We start from the raw sequence: 20,609 nt of genomic DNA on the forward strand, positions 1-20,609 counted from the left end.
CATGGCTCCTTTTTGTTCTTTGTCCACAGCTGAAGTGTGGCTCAAGGCAGGGTTCGGGGGATTCATGGCACTGGTGAAACACTCTAGAAAATGAACTGCTGACAGCTGCAGCTGTGTGCTTAGACCCCAGAAGCCTGGCTGAAAATCCAGATGTCTTAGGATGCCTTTGCTTTCATTCAATTGTAGAACTTAACATCCTTTGAGCTTCTGGGAAGAAATGAAGAAGGCAAAGGCAAGTGTCCCTACGATCCTGCACACAGTCACACATCCGTCATGGTTGGTGAGTCCTTCTCCTCAGGCTTTCACCCTGGAGTTTATGGCCAAATGTTCTATGCTCACATAGAATAATAAGTCCAATTCCTTCTTTTGTCTTTCTCCCCTGGTCTCATTTCTTTGTGTGTGTGTGGATGGGGAAGGGAAAGGGCTAGTACTGGGGTTTGTACTCAAAGTCTGGGCACTGTCCTTGAGCTTTATTGCTCAAGACAAGTGCTCTCCCACTTGAACCAGAGCTCTACTTATGGCTTTTTGATGGTTGATTGGAGGTAAGAGTCTCACAGACTTTCCTACCTTGGCTGGATATGAACCATAGCCCTTAGATCTCAGCCTTCTGAACAGCTAGTGTAAGCCACTAGGGCTGGCCCCCTGATCTCAGTGTGTGTGTGTGTGTGTGTGTGTGTGTGTGTGTGTGTGTGTGTGTGTGTGTGTGTATGTTGATACTCTGGCTTGAGTTCCAGGGCCTGAGCACTCTCCCTGAGCTTCTTTTGCTTAAAGCTATCACTTTGCCACTTGAGCCACAGCTCTACTTCTCGGTTCTCTTCCCCCCCACCCCCACGTAGTTTATTGCAGATGAGAATCTCATGGACTTTCTTGCCTAGCTGTCTTAGAACTCTGATCCTCAAATCCTAGCCTCTTGAGTAGCTAGGATTACAGATGTGAGCCACTGGTGACTGGCCCTGGTCTCATTTTAATATCAGCTGCCTCAAAAGTAGGTATTTATCCTTTGGCACAGACTCCTGAAGAAGAGTTGAAATCATCATTCAAAGGGATAGCCACCACTGAGGTAGCAATACTACTTTACATCCATCTTTGGTAATCACTGTTCAGACATTCCTCTTTGGGAGAGAGGTTAGCCCCGGAAACATGAGCTGCCTACAGTGGTCTCATGTTTCAGCAGTGGCCTGTAGCTCTTAGAGGTGTGTACTACTATACAGTCCCTAGATTAGAATAATTCCATTCACAGTTTTTCCACTCTATGATGAAGGGAGGTACGTTGTATGGCCATTCAACATTTTCCTTTAGTGCAACGTTCAGTGCATTGCACCAGTTTCTCAGCACCTGATTTCAAAACAGACCTTGAGTGAGGAGCTTTGGCCCTCCGTATAGACTACATAAGTGTTCTGAGCACAAGTATGGTTGGCAAGGTAAACTATGTTGTTTGAATGAAAGTGTGTCTCAAGTGACAGTGTTTTCAACTTGGGATGGTTCTGTAACATATGGTATAGAAAGGTGCATTTGTCATTCCTTCATTGGATGTGAGAAGTGGTTGCTTGCATCCAGTCACTGCTTGGAAACCTCAGTGATGCAATTGAACATGGCATCCACTGTTATTCCAAAGAAAAGACATGGCTGCAGGAACTAGAGGGCATCTCCGAAGTTGGGAAGCTGCTTTTGTCTTCTACAGTGGTACTTAATTAAGTTACAAAGAAATTTATCTTGATGCCACAAAGGAGGGGTTGTTCTAATTATTTTTTTTAATCTCCCTCTTCCATGTTCCTGGGGTATTAAAGATGGAGAGCTATATTCTGGGACAGAATAGAATTTTTTAGGAAGCCAGTACACCATCTCTCGAAATCCTTCCCACAATGTTTTGCGTGCAGAAGACAACATCCAATGGCTGTATGGTAAGATGCTCTGTAATGGTAAGATGTTACAGTGCACTCTGGGTGGCCACTTCTCTTCTTGTTTTCCCTGACCTTTCAGCATCCTGGACTGTTTACACCTTAGAGGCAATGGAACTTTTCAGAGACTTGGCCAGAAACCAGGGCATCCTATTTGGTTTATTCGATGCTAACAGAGCACTATGTTAAGGTCATATTAACCTCCTATGCTGAGAGATTTCTGTAACTGACCCTTGACTTAATGACAAACTCAGATTTGTCACATTAGGAGTTATTTTGGCATGACAATAAAAGCTCAGGTTTTATGCCACACCTCCAGCGCCTGCTACCTCCAGATGACAGCTGGCTTATGTGTGACTCTGGGAACAGGTGGTAAGGTGCTGGTGATTGGCTTTTTCCTGTGGAGAGGGGAGTGGCCAGAGATATTCTAGGACTCCTTAAAACCTCTAGACAACCTTTGGGGATGGATACTGTGGTCTGATATGCAGAGGCAGCTGACTTCTCTTCAGAGTTGGCCAGAGTCTTAGAGGAACTGCTTCGTTTGGCCAGGGTCAATTGGTTTGGGTCTGTACTTTATAGCAGAAGAGGCTCTGCTTTCCAGCAGGAACATTGTCTTGTAGGGCCAGAATCAGGGCCATCTTTCTGAACTTGAGGACAGTGAGGCAGACATGACTGGGCATGGTACTGTCACCATTCCTGGCTCTGTAGTTTGATTCCAACATGGCACACACACTCCAGATATATTTGTAGGGAAGTCCCTGACCCCAAAGCTGCACTGACTGCCTGTGACACCATGGGAGTAGGTGGTGACACACTCTGTGTAAGGACAATCAGTCTCGTGTCTCTGCAGAGCCTAGATTCGTCTATTCGGATGTGATCCGGAAAAGCTCTGATAGTCCTGGGCATGATGATGACAAGGTTTACTTCTTCTTCACTGAAGTGTCTATGGAGTATGACTTTATTTCCAAGTTAAAGGTCCCCCGCGTTGCCAGAGTGTGCAAGGTGAGCCCTGATCTCCCTGCTGACCTAGAAGTTCTTTCCATTCTGTGGGAGCAGGCCTGGAAAAGCATCTTTTCCTGCCCCCCCCCAATCCCTTCCTGCCATATCATTCACTGTTGAGAGGCCTGGCAGGTTCCATATATTTGTTATGAGAACCCCAGCTCTCTTCCCTCCTCCCTCTCCCTCCACCAAGTGTCCACGGGAACTAAGATGACAACGGCACCCAGGCTGCACCCCTTAGCACTGTCCTTAGACCTCCCCAGGGCTGTAGGAAAAGTTAGGCTTTGTTGAGTGTGCCAAGTAGATTCTCTGGGACTTAGAATCCCACTATTAGGAGCTCTTAGTCAACTCAAGAATGAATCACAAATTAGTAAGGGAAGGCTAAGAAGTGAGAACTACACTTCAAAATGTTTATCAGGCCCAAAGCTTGAAGTATATGTGTGTGGAGATATTGGTGGCAAGGATGTATGTTCTTTTTAATTTTTGCCAGTCCTGAGGCTTGAACTCAGGGCCTGAGCACTGTCCTTGGCCTTTTTCAAGGTTAGAGCTCTACCACTTGAGCCACAGCACCACTTCTGGCTCTTTCTATGTATGTGCTACCATGGAATCAAATTTGGATCTTTGTGCATGCTTAGGCAAGCACTCTACCACTAGGCCAAACTCCCAGCCTGGCAAGGATGTCTTAAAAGCAGATGCATAACACCAGACAACTGCCATGGGTAGAGTTAGCAAACCTCAAGGTAGCTTAGCTGGCATTTTAGGAAAGGCAGGGTGACATCAGGACTCACAAAAGATGATTAGCTGCAGCTAATCCTCCATGGAAGTCATTCAGTTCCCAGTTGCCCGGTGACCTTTCCATGAGGTGATCATTATTGGAACCTCTCCAGTCAGTAAGAGTGATCTCATGCCACCGATACACACAATTGGAGGCTTAAGTGTGCTCTCCCCTTAACAGCCTAGCACACGAGGCAGAAAGTGGGTGCTGTGTGTATCTGAGTTGTTTGTCTAGCTCTTCTCTAGCCAGGGCTCACTTAGTTATCAGGTTTCTCTTAACCCATGGCTATCTCACTTCCCAGCTTGCAGAGCAGTGAACCACCCCTGTTCAGGCCAGGATGGTGCATGGCAGTCCTAGTGGATGGTTAATGCAAGAGCAGGGCTCCCAGAAGGTATTTGAGCCACTCTAACAGCAGCCCAGGCTGAGGTGTCCAAGCCTTCACTCTCCACCACCACTGTAGTTCCATAGCTGTCAGGATACGAACAATGGACCTACTTTGGCTAATCGTGACACCTAGCCCTGGGATAAGGGTTTGCATGGCATCCATGACCAAGATCATGCAATATACCCCACCAAATTCATGCTATGAGGCTTGGCCTAAGGACTTCTGTCGTCCCCTCAGAATCCTTTTCTTGTCCTGTATCTTGTCTCACTTCCGGTCTGAGATGAGATGTGCACTTATCTCTCCATCGATGCCACGCTGTACACACAGACCTCAGATGCCTATGAGTCTGCTAAAACATCAGAAGGAAAAATAAAGGCTTCTTACATGCTTCATCATTTGCCTTCCTATGATTACATGGTAGAGATGAGAAAGGAGTAGGCTTGCATTGTGTCCCAGATAAAAGAAGACTCTTTCATGTTATATTCTTTGGCAAGCCTGCCTTCTGTTTTTAGTTCACTGGTTTCCAGGACCCATTCATTCTAAGAATTCCCAGTGGATGCCTAAAACCACAGACAACGCTGAATCTTTATGCACTGTTTTCCTATACACATATGCCTTAGTCTATAAAGTAGATAAAATAAGGCATTAGCTGTAATAAATGATAAATAGAACAGAATCTCAATCTCTGTAACTGAAATCATGGGGAGGTAACCATAGAGAAGGTAGATCAGTTTTATTCTCTCCCAGCCATGAAGTCCTGAGAGTTCACAGTTGACTCCTCTCAGCCCTTGGCCACTGCACAGTGTTTAAGGACCACCTAGTTGTCAGCATGGAATCAGAAATTTGGATCTGTCAAAGAGGACATGCATCCATTTATCCAAGAGAAGTCTCATGTCTAGAGGCTGCCTGCCACCAACCAGGTCCATATGGTTCACTTACAGGTTATTTGGAGATGGACAGGAGCCAAGAAACAGTCTCGTTGAGTCAGAACCCAGTGGCATTCAGAGTGCTGTGGAACAGTTGTAATTAGATGAGTTATCATTAGATGAGTTTTAAGAGAGAGGATTGTTATTTGTTTTATTTTGAGCCAGAAAGCCTGATCTGAGCTAGCAGGAAAGTGTCTGCTTTCCTTTTACTCAGCAAGGCTTGTCCAGGTCATGCTATAAACTACTGAGGTTGGGTATTACACCCTGCATGCAGACCACATGCGGATGGGACATCCAGGTTCCCTTACCATGTCTTGTCTCTGGGGTTTCAGGGAGACCGAGGGGGTCTGAGGATCTTACAGAAGAAGTGGACCTCTTTCCTGAAGGCTAGGCTGATCTGCTCCCAGGCAGACATAGGTCTGACCTTCGACATATTACAAGATGTCTTTATACTGCGGTCCCCAGACCTCAAGGAGCCTGTGTTCTATGCACTCTTCACCCCACAGCTGTAAGTGCTGCCCTGGGAAAATGGCATCTGTTCCCCAGTGCCCAGCTTCACTTCATGCACTCACATGGCCGCTCCTTTGCAGGAACAACGTGGGCCTGTCAGCAGTGTGTGCCTACACGCTATCCACGGTGGAGGCAGTGTTCTCTCATGGCAAGTACATGCAGAGGGTCACAGTGGAGAAGTCTCACATCAAGTGGGTACCCTACTATGATCTGGTGCCCACTCCACGGCCTGGAGAGGTGAGCAGGGCAGGGGCTCTAAGGGAAAGGTTTTTGTCCCTGTTCAAGAGTCTAGGACCCACAAGTGCAGGGCCTCCTAGAAGGTGAGTCTTCTGGCCACCATGCGTCTATACCATGCCCAGCATCCACTGGGCCTGAGAACTAAAGAGGGCAACTTTACCCTTTTCTGTATATTGTGCAACAAGTCTCAGAACACTCTTCCCAAAGGAATGTGCTACTGTCTATTTTTGTGGAACTGATTTTGCACAATGCAGTTCAGTTTCCTGCAGAGAAACACATAATTTCTCTACCAGTGATTTTCACTGTCATGAACTATTCTGTCTACTAGTCAATAGGAGTCCCTTTTTTTTCTTTGCCAGTTCTGGGCTTGAACTCAGGGTCTGGGCCCTGTCCTTGGACTTTCTCAAGGCCAAAACTCTACCACTTGAGCCTCAGCACTACTTCTGGCTTTTTTCTATGTATGTGGTACTGAGGAATCGAACCTGGGTCTTCCTGCATGCTAGGCAAGAACTCTACTACTAGGCCAAACTCTGGGCCCAATAGGAGTCACTTTTTATTTTCTTCTAAGACAAAAAGAATAAAAAAGAAGTTTTAAGCTAATTTGGATGCCCCACTCATTGTTTGTCATGTAGTAAATGGGCCCTAACCTGTCTCCCCCACCCCTCCCCACCAGCTCTGGATATCTGGCCCTGACCAGACATAATCAGTTCTTTCTTTTGTGTGCACTGTGTTCAATAAAAATTAGTTTCTTGTACTCACTAACTTTGGGAAGGTCCCAAATTTTAGGAAGCTGGCACCATTTTTCCTCTTTCTCTGTTATTATGGTGGGAATGCCCAGTCTGAGGGTCATATACAACCTGAGAAATTATTTGGCATATGATGGGGCAGCCATGAAAACTTCCAGTCGGTCTTATTGGTTGTCTCTAGCCTGCCTGTCTATTATTGATAGTATTAAATGGCTGGAGAATGATGTTATAAATATCCAAAATGGCCTCTAGAAGAAAAAAGTTGCTTACCCTTATTTAACATTAGACTGTTTTTGTCAATGTTTGTTAGAATCCTCATCTTTATGGGAAAATTATTATGACAACATGCCTTTAATTTCCAAAGTTTGGAAATTTGTTCACTGGTAGTTAATTCTATACACTGATGATCTGTCAAAATCAGTCACATTGTATGGACGTGAGTTGCATCCTCTGGCTTCTGGGAAGAAGTTCTTTAGCTATCCTCTGTCACCATTCTTTGCAGACTAGTCAGTGTGGATCCCTCAGTGCTATACTTTACATGATTCCCAGCGCTGTCCTTGATTGGTGATGGACAGGCATGTTCACCAGGGAAACTTTTGCCTTCACAGTGCATCAACAGCGAGACACATGCAGCCAACTACACCAGCTCTTTGAATTTACCAACCCAAACACTGTTATTTGTTCAAGACCACCCTTTGATGGATGACTCAGTGACTCCATAGACAACAGGCCCACATTCATCATAAAAGATGTGAACTACACCCAGATTGTGGTGGATAGGACCCAGGCTCTGGATGGAACCATCTATGATGTCATGTTTCTCAGCACAGGTAGGTTCTGGGGAAGTCACAGTCAAAGTGTGTCTGTGTCCTTGGGTAAGAGACTGGAAGTGTACTTAAGATCCTTTGTGGGTAGATCTGACATCTCTCTTCAGGTAGGCCAAGTAGTTATAAAAGCATGAAAGAATTATGGCATCTGGGCTTCCAGATCTCTGTGACTAGAGAGCTTGTTTGAACATTCAAGGCTTGGCCTGCATCTGGGATGGGCTCCTGCAAAGAAGTCCCTGTTGTGGGAATGGAGTGATACCCTTGAGTGCTGCAATTGTGAGCACTGAGCATCCTGGCATTTCCTGAGTGCTGCTGAGAGGCTTTTTTCCTATCCCTGGAAGGAGCCAGGCTGAGATAGGTCCTGATCTGTGGCTGGGGATGGGGGGAATACACTTCCTTTAGGACCAGTACTCTTGCCACAGCAGCTGACAGAGCCTTAAGCCCACCCTGAGGACTTCCCAGCTGATTTGTATGCCCTAGGAATAAAAGCTTATGCTTTGTGTGCCAGGAGTTTGGCCTAGTGGTAGAGTGCTTGCCCAGCATGCATGAAGACCTGGCTTCAATTCCTCGGTAGTGCATATATATAGAAAAAGCCTGAAATGGTGCTGTGGCTCAAGTGCAGAGCACTAGACTTAAGACAGCCCAAGGACAGTGCTCAGGCCATGAGTACAAGCCCCAGGACTGGCAAAAAAAAGCTTATGCTTTGTAAGAAAATCAGAATAACCTGTAACTTGAGTTTCGAATAGATTATTTGTCAGAGGCTTTCTCTTTTAGTTCTTGTGCAACACTGTCCTCTTAATCGAAGCATCTAATTGAGGGAGTAATTTGGGAGTGCAGAAGGGGGAGTATTGGCTCCTGAGTGACCTTGGTGACCTTGATTTGGTGACCTAGGTGTGTCCCTCTGGGGCTGCCTCACTGACCTGTGGTTTTGGCCTTGCAGATCAGGGCACCTTGTACAAAGCAGTCAGCCTAAAGAATGGTATGCATGTCATTGAGGAGACACAGCTTTTCCAGAAACCTGAACCAGTTCAAACCCTACTATTGTCTTTGAAGAAGGTAACCGGGCCCAGACAGCAGGTCTGGTGGCTGCCTTGGTGCGTGGCTTTGCAGGGCTGTCATGTGATACTGGCTAAGCTAGTGTTGGCCATGCTGTTTTTCCTGGCCCAGATGTACTAGCCTTCAGAATGGAGGAAGGCAGAACTAGGGAGACAGAACTTTACTGAGTTCCTACAGCACAAGGCCAGTGTCAAGGTGAAACAGTCCTTGCATCATGGGAAGGAATGTTCTTGTTACCTGAACCAGTGAGATCAGACTGTGTTGGCTCTATGTCATGGTAAATACAGACTTGTCCATGTATGAACTCCTAAGAGAAACAATAGGATACTTAATAGCTCATTATTGACATCGTGCTTCCTCCTGAATGTTTTCTGCTAAGAAATTGACAGTGGATTCTGGAGGATGGGAAGCTGGAAGTCTGGCCTATAGGCCCTTAATTCAGCCTGTAGCCCCATTTATCCTGGAGAAGACATAGAATAGGCTTCCTCTTAGACTCTGGTTTTAGCATGCCATGAGCTTGTTATGGCTAATAATAATAATAAAAACAATCATCATCATATTTTTTCTGTTCACCTTATAAAAACTGCAGGGCCAGGCACGGATGGTCCATACCTGCATATCCTAGCTACTCAGGAGGCTGAGATCTGAGGATCATAGTTCAAAGCCAGCCTGGGTAGGGAAATCTATGAGACTCTTATCTCCAATTAACCACCTAAAATCTGGAAGTTTAGCAGTTTCTCCAAGTGGTAGAACATGAGCCTTGAGGAAAAAAAAAAAAGCTCAGGGACAGTGCCCAGGCTCTGAATTCAAACTCCATGACCACACAAAAAAGTACAGCAAAGGTATCAATGTATGTGAATGAATGTACCTTCTCTCTGGCAAATATCATGTAACCCTTTTATTAATCACAATAAAAATATTTTTTAAAAAAAAGTATAGCAAAACCCTTTACCTGGAGAGTTGTATAGGAATGGCTTAGGTTGGAAGTATTGGATTTCACCCTGCTGATTGTAGCTTACCATCATCTGTCACATTTCCACCTGGCTGTGGAAAGTGCTACTACCCTCTTTTACACCTAAAATGGAGCAACGAAAACAGAATGTAGACAAGTCCATTTCCTGAGGGCTGTGTATTGGCCTTGTTTCCCTGGGCAGCCAGCCATGTGCTCTGCACCTCTGATTCTTCCCCATAGACTGGCAGGAAAGGCACCTCCTCTCTGGGTCACCGTGAGAGTTCCACAGCCTTGTGAAGCACCACTTCCACAGTGAGAAGCTGTGAGCTGTGCCTATACCTGTCTCTACCAAAAGGTGGCACAGAGCAAGAGACTTGCTCAGTTCTTGTCTGAATGCACCACATACACCATGCATCTATCACGTGTACCCCATATCCTACCACATACTCCACACGTGAGATCAGACATACATCCTATCACACAACACACTACATACACCACAGACATGCTGTGTGTTCACTACATTACACCATACTCATACAGCCAGTACCCCACCACATACCATACATACATATCATAGTAAACATACACAGACACCATTTGTCACACCACAGACTTTACACTTACCACATGCAAACCACACACATCAAACACCATGCATAACAAAACACCACACACTATACTACATATAACATACATTCTCCAGGAACATCATATCCAACATCACACAACTACATGCACCACATACTTAGCACACACACACACACACACACACACACACACACACACACACATCTAAACAAGCAGCTGTAGCAGGGATCCACAAGCATCAGCCCCTGTGGGTGTGATATTTCTAGAAATTCTGCCTGTGGGTACCAGTGCAGCTAGCTGACCCCAAACTCCTGGGACCACAGCAGGCAGAACTCCAAGGTGGCCCTTCATGTGGATGGATGCTCATGGTGTGATGGTAGACTAGAGAGTCGCTACAAATACATGCATCGGTCACCATACAACCCAAGGCAGGCTCCCACTGCCTCCCTGAAAAATACCTGGCAGACAGAGCCCAAAGGGCACCTGTAGCAATGCGACTTTATACAGCAACAGGACCCCAGTGCCGACAGTGTTTAAGCTTCAGGACCAGCCAACAACCAGCTCGGAGAGCTCTGTTCAGCCTCCTGACTCTAGCAACTCAAACCCCAACCCGTGTAAGTGTGTGGTAAGCAAGTGGATGGGGAGAAGTCAGGGTCCAGGCCAAGCTAGGCTGCTGAAACCTCTACAGGTGAGGATATTAGAGAAGGGTTCTACTGGTCCCCTGGACAAAATAGTGCCTTCTTGAGAATATGTCAGCCATGAATTATGGGGAACTTCCACACATCCTTGATGGAGGCAAACGTGGATGTGTACGTGTGTGTCTTTACCCTTTTTGTGGCTGTTGTCATAAAGCATGGAGTGATTAGCACATGGAGAGGCCTGGAGCAGCAGCTACACAGGAGTGTGACCAGTGGCCCTGGGTCAGGGAGAGATGGTCTGATAGGGTGATCACTGTGGCTGACAGGATCTCAGCACAGCCATGGCTATGTGTCTAGGTGATGGGGTCAGTGTGGGAGGGGTTTACTTCAGACAGCCATGCGCTTTACACGTGTTCCTTATAAAATACAATTTTGTTTTTATTCTTAAAGCGCTGCACAGAAAGCTTATTTCATTAGACAGATAATGAGTCCACTTCCTTTTGGCCAAGGCCTCCTGTCTGCTTTCTCTTAGTTGCCCCCTCCTGTCCCCACCCACAAGTTGTATAGTTCATTTTCTACATCATTTCTACTGAGTACCACGCCTGCATTTGTTTATCCTTTGTCCCTTCATTTCTGCACCCAACGAGACTGAAACAAACAAACAGAACAACAAAAAGCAAAAGCAAACAATACATTCATGAACCAACCACGTTGGTTCTTACATTAACCCCCCTCTCCAGCCCAGACGGTGACCCTACCTGCTGATGCCAGTCAACTTCATGTCCTTTTTAAGCACTGCCCATATCATCCCGCATACTCAGACTTGGTTGGTGAGAGAACACCAACCTCCTCCTCTGCCCTACCACTCTCCAAATGATGCCTATAGTTCCCACAGTGCCACACAGCCTTGGCCCTCAGCCATGGCAGACTGAAGGAATGCCCGTGACAAACATTCCAGGCGGCTCCTATCTATCCACGGTCTGAACGTGGCTGGTACACAGGGTACTCTGCACTTGATTCTACAGCCCAGCGGTGATGCTCTTGACTTCATCTCTAAGGGAATGCGAAGCTCATGTGGAACCAAGGCCAGATTTTAGGAAGCAGCATTGGGTTCCTAAATGAATGTATATGGATCTAAGCTGTGGGAAGTTAGACTTTGGTAGAGGGTGTAAACCTTAATCTTGGGCTAAATCTTAGGGCTTGACCATATGCCTGTTTTAACTGCTCCAGGCTGTCTGCATTTCTTGGCACATGATCATTTCCTCCATCTTCACAGCAAAGGGTAGATCTGATTTTTTTTTTTTTGCCAGTCCTGGGCTTGGGCTCAGGGCCTGAGCACTGTCCTTGGACTTTCTCAAGGCTTAGCACTCTACCACGTGAGCCTCAGCACCACTTCCAGCTTTTTTTTTTCTATGTATATGGTACCAAGGAATTGAACCCAGGTCTTTGTGGATGTTAGGCAAGCACTCTACCACTAGGCCAAACTCCCGGCCCAGAATCTGAATATTTCATGTCATGAAGGCTGCTTTGGCATGAAGACTACTGAGGACTGAAGGCATGTGAGAGAGAGCCAAAGCTGGATACTCTACACGCCATCCTTTCTGTCTAAAAGCAAGGCATACGTTCCCCTTTATAGCACAATCGGTAGCAGTTGGACATGAGCTATGAGATTTGTAAAAAGAACCTGAAAGGCACAATCCTTTGTTCGGTGTATACATGATGAACGATCCTTCTCTTGCTCTTTTTCTCCATCTCTCTCTGTATCTTGCACATTCTCTCTGCCTGCGGACTTGTTCATTTGCTTACTGACATGCTTCAAGCTATATTCCTAAGGTTAATTTTCCTCTGGAGTATTGGTCATCTGATGTCCTTCATGTAGTCCTAGTGATAAATAGTCCCTGGTTTTATCAGTTGAAAGTGGGCTACTCTGACCAGACATACCTTTGGCCATCACGATGGCACTCTAATCTCACTGTGTTTTTCACTCTGTTCCCCTGGGGGTTTCCTTAGCTGGTCATGTGCAGAGTGAATCCTGGGACATGTCATAATTCTTGGCTTTCCCTATACAGCCTGCTCCTGTATAGGAACTTGACACTCCACACTCCTAAACTTGCCAGGTGCCTAAGTGGGTATAATGCCTGGGTGGATGTAATGATTTGTGTTTCAGAGGCAAGCCACTTCCACCTTGAAAAGACCATTTTTGTATATACTTTCTAGTATCTTTTTTGGTGGGGAGAAGGGGAATCTTGGGGCTTGAACTCAAGGCTTAGGTACTGTCCCTAAGCTTTTAATTAATTTATTTATTTTGTTCCAGGCTAGTGATCTACCACTTGAGACAGCTCCAATTCTACCTTTACTCAGAGTTTCTTGGAAACAAGTGTCTCAGGGATTTTCCTGCCTGGGTTGACTTTGAAAATGCGATCCTCAGATTTCAGCCTCCTGAGTAACGAGGATTATGTTCATGAGCCACCGGTGCCTGCAAACTTCCTATTCTTAACACACCTTGAAATCAATCTCATTTTTTTTGCCAGTCCTGGGCCTTAAGCTCAGGGCATGAGCACTGTCTGTGGGCTTTCTCAGGGCTAGAGCTCTACCACTTGAGCCACAGCACCATTTCTGGCTTTTTTGCTATGTATGTGGTACCAAGGAATCGAACCTGGGTCTTTGAGCATCCGAGGCAAGCACTGTACCACTAGGCCAAACTCCTGGCCCCAATCTCATATTTTTGAAACTGGATTGGAATCTCTTGCAGAGAACAATCCATGTGGCAGCAAATGTGGAAACAAATGTGGCATCTGCTTCCCTATTCCCATATTAGGAAGACTAGATATTGCTCCAACATAGGTCCTTGCACAAACAATTGTTATCTACCATATTGCCCAGTCCCTTCCCCAAATTTACTATCCTTTTCCTTGTCTAGTCATGTTTGTGCAGTGTTTCACCTTTCCATAAAGTGGAATGTCAGCCTCATTCTCACTGTGTCTTTGAATTGTCACTGCTTTTCTCTGTAGCACCAGTAAGAGGAGATATTAAAACTTGCCTATCTTCTCCCTTGGGCCATCTAGAGTCATCTTCTCATTCCAGGGTCTTTAATGCAATCATATTTGGAAAATCCTACCCTTTAACCAGGTAACCTAAGTTCCCCACAGTACTCACCTTCCCTCTGGTCTACAGAGCAGTTTCTTATCTTTTGGGGTTGTTTGTGCCCAGACTTCCTTGCCATGTCTCTATTCCCAGGCCAGTGTATCTCTTAATTTTCTAACTTTCACCAACTTGGGCCATCAAAACTGGATGGCTGGTATGCACTTCCATTTATAGACCCCAGAGGTGTGACTCCACCTGCAAGGCCACCCTCGCTGTGTGTCACTGACTACCAGCCAGCCGCCATTCCTCTGACGTAGGGGCCACAAGTTTCAAAGTTTCCATCAGATCTGCAACCACACAGCCTGGAGCCTGAAGTCTGGGCAAGCCCCTGCCAACCCACACAGAACTATTTTGCAGGAAGACATAAAAAGACAAGCAAGCGTGAGCTGGTCTGAGCAGCACAGCGAACAACCTGCTGTCATTGTCATTCACAGCCCACCATAGATCATATTTCCAACTGACCATATTTCCATCTGGAATGGATTTCTAAACCTGCTGCATTTGCAAAAGCCTGCATGCTTTCATTGCTTACAAAATTACACTCCTTTTTTGATTGCTGTCCTTAATGTACTATGTTATCTCTCATCTCTTTTGCTGTCCCTTGGTTATCTCATATTGTTACAATATTTCACCTTGTTAACTGATATATTTTATATGTGCTTAATTGGTTATTTGAAATTGGATAGGGAAGGAGGAAAATCAAGATGATCTGATGGAGGGTGGGAGGGAAATGGGGACCATGTCATGAGAAAGGGTATCAATGTGAAGTTATGCACCTTTTGTCTGGTGACTATAATGTAACCCTTCTATTAATCACAATAAAAAGTATTTCAGGGCCGGGAGTATTTGGCCTAGTGGTTAAAGTGCTTGCCTAGCATGCATGAAGACCCCGGTTCGATTCCTTGGTACCACATACATAGGAAAAAGCCAGAAGTGGTGCTGAGGCTCAAGTGGTAGAGCTCTAGCCTTGAGAAAGTCCAAGGACAGTGCTCAGACCCTGAGCTCAAGCCCGGGACTGGCCAAAAAAAAAAAAGTATTTCAAAAAAAGAAGAGTGGGAGGAGGGAGGGAGGGAAATGGCGACTATGACATGAGAAAGGGTATCAATATTTGCGAAGTAATGTATCTTCTATCTGGTGAATATAATGTAATCCTTCCATTAATTACAATAAAAATATATGAAAAAATTACACTCCTTTTTTAAAGCCCAAGTGTCATGTTTTATTTTTTCAAAATTTAGCAAATTAACTTAAAAATGACTTTGCTGGAAGAATTACTCAACCAACTGTTACCTTTTCCTCTATGGAAAGATGTTACAGTACAATAGAGTCCCAAAATATACATTTGTCACCTTTTAAACAGAGAGAGAGAAAATATTCATGTGAGAGGCACAAGTTTCATTAATATTGTCCCAACAAATAGATGGGAAAGTATAAAAAATTATATCAGTTGGCCCAGTCCCCATGAAATAGCCAGCCCCCACGAAGATCACATGCTGCCACATTTCTCAAAGCTAAGCACTTTAAGGCACATCCTATTGTGTCCTGCCAAGTCTTGCAATGTCATGAACCTCAAGACACATCATGCTTAGTTCCTCTTTTCCAGCCTGGCTCCATCCCTACTTGGGGAAAGAGGAAATGCAGAAGGAAGCAAATAGGTAGACGAGGAAAGGAAGGGCCCAGAGCCAGCAAGCCAGAGTGGTTATACGTGTAAGGCTTGCCGAAAGGAAACTCCACGCAGTTTAAGAGGTGAAGGTTTTTTTGAGAGAGAGAAAGAGAGAAAACAGACCTACAGCCGCACAAGATGGAGTCAGGTGGAAGAAAGAGAGCTTATGGCCGGAAGTGAGACATTATATAGGGGGAGGAGTGTGGCTACAGCGGGAGCGGATGTGACCTCAGAGGATGAAGAAATACTTCAGACTGGGGGACCTCCCACTGGGGGACATGACAGTTGCCAGGGTTACAGTCTGGATGGGGATTTCCAGAGTGCACAGAACGCCACGGGAAGGAATCATTTCTCCCAGGCAGACCTAACATTCCCACTTTCTGATAATTATAAAGGGGCGCCGACTCTTTCTGGCTATTTCCTGCTGACAAGGGGCGTCGATATTGGGGGACGAAGGCGAGGATGTTATCCGTCCAAGAGAAGGAAACAGTGACTGTCCCATGGTAATAAGCCTGTGTCCCTGGATGAAGTCCAAGTGAAGTCTTATGAGGTCAAGTCTAAACGATAAGAAAGAAAAACTTGAGTGATTTAGAGATAACAAAAGCAATGAGGTGAAGAGGAATACAGAGGAGATCTAATGGAGGGGGAGAAGGGAAAACAATTAGCTCGGCATTACTCACCCTCATCTTCTTCTGAGATACGAGGCAGGTTTACCTTGGTAGGTCTGATAGAAGGGCAATCATACCTTTGTGTCATCATTGGTATAGGAGGTTCAGGAACAGAAGCAGTAGCCCTCTTTACTCTTGACAGATGAATCCTCTGTGGCTGTCCATTGAGCTTCACTGCAGTAGGAGTGGTCAATAGGACCTGGTGTGGGCCTGTCCACTTAGGATGTAAACCAGATGGATCAAGGGTCTTGAGAAAGACTTGATCCCTAGGCAATATTGGAGGAGAAGGGAAAGGGCCTTGGTGGGGCTGGGGAAGGCATTCAGCAGCATGTTGGCGTAACATGTGTCTAAGAAAAGTTAGGACAGGAAGATAATCCATTAATGGAGCCTTTGTGCCATCAGTGGGGAAATTTCCCAGGAGGAAAGGTCTTCCATACATTAGATCAAATGGGCTAAGAAAAGTAGGACTCTGGGGGAGGCACGTAAGCGAGTGAGAGCAAAAGGTAACAGTTCTGGCCAGGATTGCTGAAGTTCTAAAGAAAGCTTGGTGAGTTGTGTTTTTAGGAGAGCACTTGCTCTTTCAACCTTTTGAAGACTGGGGTCTATAAGGAATGAGAAGGTTCCACTGGACATTTAAAGAGGCTGCTACCTGTTGGGTCACTTTGGAGATGAAGTCAGGTCCATTGTCAGATTGAAGTGACCTGGGTAAACCGAACCTAGGAATAATTTCTTTTAGTAAGACAGAAGTGACAGTATCTGCAGTCTCTGATGTTGTGGGATAAGCCTCTATCCATCCTGAAAAAGTATCTACCATAGTTAGAAGGTATCTCTGTTGCTTACATGGGGGCGTATGACTGAAATCTACCTGCCAGCCTTCTCCCAGGGTATGCCCCCGGAGTTGGTGTGTGGGGAATGCAGCTGGTCAGAAACCACCCTGTGGGGAAGTAAGGGAACAAATAGGACAGGTTTGGGTAACAGTTTTTAGTCATGTGATTAGGCCAGGACAATAGATTAAAGATTTCAGAAGGTGGGAAAGAGGCTTGTATCCTATGTGTAGGGCCTGGTGAATCTGAGACAGGAAGCTGTCTGCTTGTGTTTTGGGAAGAACTAGTCGTCCTCCCAGGGTCCTCCATCCCTGCGCTTCCTGGGAGGCTCCCTGTTGAGTAAGTTCCTCGAGCTCCTGTGGGGTATAAGAGGGTTGGATCGGAGGCAGTACCAGGAGTAAGGGAGCTGGAAGTTGTCTCTGGGCCGCTAGCTTTGCCTCCTGGTCTGCCTTTGAATTACCTACCCTGATGACATCCGGTCCTGTCCCATGACCCCGGCAGTGAATGACGGCTACCTGTTGGGGAAGGGAAGCCGCTTCCAGGAGCTTTAAGATAAGTGGAGCATTAGTGACAGGGGTGCCTTTTGTGGACAGGAAGCCTCGCTCCTTCCAGATGGCTGCATGGGAATGGAGAATATGATAGGCGTATTTTGAATCTGTATAGATGTTAATCCTCCGACCCCTAGCTAGGGTTAAGGCCCTAGTGAAGGCTATAAGTTCTGCCTTTTGTGAGGTGGTGCCAGGGGGAAGGGGGCTGCTTTCAATAATGGCGTGATTGTTAACAAGAGCATAGCCTGCAACCCGACTGCCCAGGGAGGTAGGTGTGGAACTGCCATCAATATACCAGGTGTCTTCTGGGTTAGAGAGAAGCGCGTCCGAGATGCCTGTAAAATGGGGTGTGAGTTCTGCCAAGGTCTCTGTACATGAATGAAAAAGAGAGTTAGAGTTGGATGGAAGCAAAGTGGCTGGATTAAGAGGGGGGCAACTTTCCAAGGAGAAGTTGGAATTTTCAATGAATGTTGCATGAAACAACCGTAAGCGGGAAGGGGAAAGGGAGGACAGAGCTTTATGAGATAAAAGGTCCTTTAGTCTGTGGTGGGCTGGCCGAATGTGAGTTTTGTGCTCCTCTGAGCCAGAGTAGCTGCTGCGGCCACAGCTTGAAGGCATGCTGGCCAGCCTTTTACCGTTGGGTCCAGCTGTTTTGAGAGGTAGGCCACAGGTTTGAAAGATGGGCCCGACATTTGTCCAAGAGCCCCAAGGACAATTCCCTGCCTCTCAGTGACATAGAGTATAAAGGGTTTTGAAAGATTGGGTAGAGCCAGTGCTGGAGCCTAAAGAAGTGCCTGCTTCAGTACTTTAAATGGGCTATCAGTGGGATTTGTGTGGTCCGGTGGCTCTTGTTGGGAGCCCTTGTCTGCCTCATAAAGCAGTTTGGCCAAGGTAGTAAAGCCAGGTATCCAAATATGAAGAAAGCCTGCCAGTCCCAGGAAGGAAAGAATGTCCTCCTTGGTTTGAGGGCCAGAGAGAGGCTTTTCTGTCAAGAGTAATTCTGCTCTCAGTGGGAGTTATGGACAGACCCAGATATGGTACCTCTGGCTTTGTTATCTGGGCCTTGGAAGAGGAGACTCTATATCCTTTGGACAGTAGAAAGTTAAGGAGGTCAGCTGTATGTTGATGAGCCAGCTCAAGGGAGGGGCTGCAGAGCAAGAGGTCATCCACATACTGAAGGATGACACTAGGAGACACTTGAAGAGAAAGGAGATCCCTTGCTAATGCTTGTCCAAAAAGGTGAGGGCTGCCCCGAAAGCCCTGGGGGAGGACTGTCCAGGTCAGCTGTTGTGCCTGGGAGGTGTCCCCTGTTCAGGCAGCAAATGTAAGACTTGCCGAAAGGAAACTCCACGCAGTTTAAGAGGTGAAGGTTTATTGAGAGAGAGAAAGAGAGAAAACAGACCTACAGCCGCACAAGATGGAGTCAGGTGGAAGAAAGAGAGCTTATGGCCGGAAGTGAGACATTATATAGGGGGGAGGAGTGTGGCCACAGCGGAAGCGGATGTGACCTCAGAGGATGAAGAAATACTTCAGACTGGGGGACCTCCCACTGAGGGACCTGACAGTTGCCAGGGTTACAGTCTGGGCGGGGATTTCCAGGGTGCACAGAACGCCAAGTGAAGGAATCATTTCTCCCAGGCAGACCCAACAATATGGATAAGAAAGTAACAGTCTAAACAGGTCAGCATGACTTCAACTTTATTAGATCCATTCCCAATGTGTAGGGTTCGAAATAGAAAAACAAAAACAAGACTAACAAAATAGACGGCTGCACCAAAAAATGACGAATTCACATCACATTGAAGATGACGCTGTCACACAGACATAGAAATAAAGTTATGGAATAAAAATTCTCCTCATAATGGACGTTTCCAGATGAGAAGGGAGAGAGTAAGATGAGCATGAAAATCATACTACCCACTTACATCTTTAGTAACAGTCACAGAAGTCACTGGGAATGGGGCTGGGTACACACGACTAGCCCTCAGTCCCCCGGGGCATCCGAGTTGGTGAACCTCAGTTCACACTTGGCATTGACTAGCTTTTGTCTGGTGGAGAGCTCACTGGTCGTCCATGAGTCTGGTCAGTCTGTGGAGACTCTGCTCGTGTCCAGCGCCAGCTTGGACTGCTCTCCATTCTGCTGGGAGCAGCTCATGAGTTTCACCAGGTCAGAACAATCCAAACTGGGCTTCTTCCTGACTAGCAGGCTGAGCAGAATTCCAAGCACCATCTGAGCAAGTAGCCTTTATAGCAGACATAGGCCCAGAGGAAGAGGAGGAAGAGGAGGAAGAGGAAGGGGATCATGAAGGAGCCGTGGTCGCTTGGCTTGAGACACGCTGCCATCTTTGAGTAGGAGGAACTGTGTTGTGAGTATTTTCATGGTGTTTAAGGCTTGGGAAGGGAGATGACGGCTCTGGGGGATGGTGGTCTGAATGGCTAGCATCGAGGGAAAATCATCCAGGTGGATGGCACTTTGTGTTACTCTACATTTTCCCTTCCTAGCAGTTAGGGTTCAGGCCATTTTTCACCTCCAGTATATATCTCTTCAGCACGTGAGAGATGGTAGTGTTGCCCACCCTCTCCACCGACAGGCAGCTGTATATCCCGTTGTCTCTCTCTGACAGGTTGAAGATGATCAAATTTTTCGTACTTGGAAAATTGTATTTATATCCTATGATATTCAACATGTTATTCTGGAACTTCCATACTACCCGGGCTGTGTTGGACTTCTGGGGGCATTTGAGGTATGCTGTACAATGCTTGGCATAAAAAATCTTCTGGTAATAATCTACTCCTAGAACAAAAAAAGTAGTGTGTGTAGGTGTGTAAACTCTATGGTTGCAAGTATATTCACCTACCTCCAAAAATAAAATAATTTCCACAGATTAAACAGAGCTTTGACCCATTGCACAAGATGAAACTTCAGGAGCACTAAGACGAAGACATACATGACCAAATGGTAAGATGAGCTCCAGACAGCAGCTCTTGGGAACAAGCAAACAAGGGAGCTCTGAGCAGCAGAAATCTCATCTCCTACTCTAGGTCCCAGGAAAAAGCTCATCAGCCAGGGAGGCCGAGGTCTAATGAGCTGCACATCTGCTGACCCTGAAGAGGCTTACGCTGGGTGTCTGTCTCCCCTTCTTTTCCATCTGTCCTCTCCAGAAGCCTGCTGTCTACTCAGAGAAATGAGGACGAATGGGACAGAGAATCCCAGCTTCATTC

The 20,609-nt window shown here is 46.2% G+C and overlaps 2 protein-coding genes across 8 annotated transcripts in view; one reads left to right on the top strand and one right to left on the bottom strand.

Moving 5' to 3' along the window:
- Nucleotides 1-20,609, top strand: part of LOC150065177 (semaphorin-4D-like) — a 22,357-nt gene continuing 1,748 nt past the window's right edge. Inside the window, exons 1-6 of one of the 7 annotated variants that reach the window (XM_090329746.1) lie at nt 4-280; nt 1,788-1,901; nt 2,749-2,900; nt 5,316-5,491; nt 5,574-5,730; nt 7,085-7,306. In XM_090329746.1, the coding sequence (XP_090185872.1) occupies nt 2,844-2,900; nt 5,316-5,491; nt 5,574-5,730; nt 7,085-7,198 (504 nt within the window). In that variant the 5' untranslated portion in view covers nt 4-280; nt 1,788-1,901; nt 2,749-2,843 and the 3' untranslated portion in view covers nt 7,199-7,306. Of the gene's footprint in view, nt 281-1,369; nt 1,422-1,787; nt 1,902-2,748; nt 2,901-5,315; nt 5,492-5,573; nt 5,731-7,084; nt 7,307-20,609 lie in introns of those variants that run through there. The other 6 variants (XM_090329747.1, XM_090329748.1, XM_090329749.1 and 3 more) reach the window with 6 other exon arrangements.
- The window catches only part of LOC150065178 (semaphorin-4D-like), an 18,932-nt gene continuing 18,208 nt past the window's right edge, over nt 19,886-20,609 (bottom strand). The window contains exon 14 of the mRNA XM_090329028.1: nt 19,886-20,181. Coding sequence (XP_090185154.1) covers nt 19,886-20,181 — 296 coding nt within the window. The remainder of the gene's footprint in view (nt 20,182-20,609) is intronic.

The sequence above is a fragment of the Megascapheus bottae genome, chromosome 3 (assembly GCF_031878675.1).
Source record: "Megascapheus bottae isolate mThoBot1 chromosome 3, mThoBot2.hap1, whole genome shotgun sequence".
Classification (NCBI taxonomy): Eukaryota; Metazoa; Chordata; class Mammalia; order Rodentia; family Geomyidae; genus Megascapheus; species Megascapheus bottae.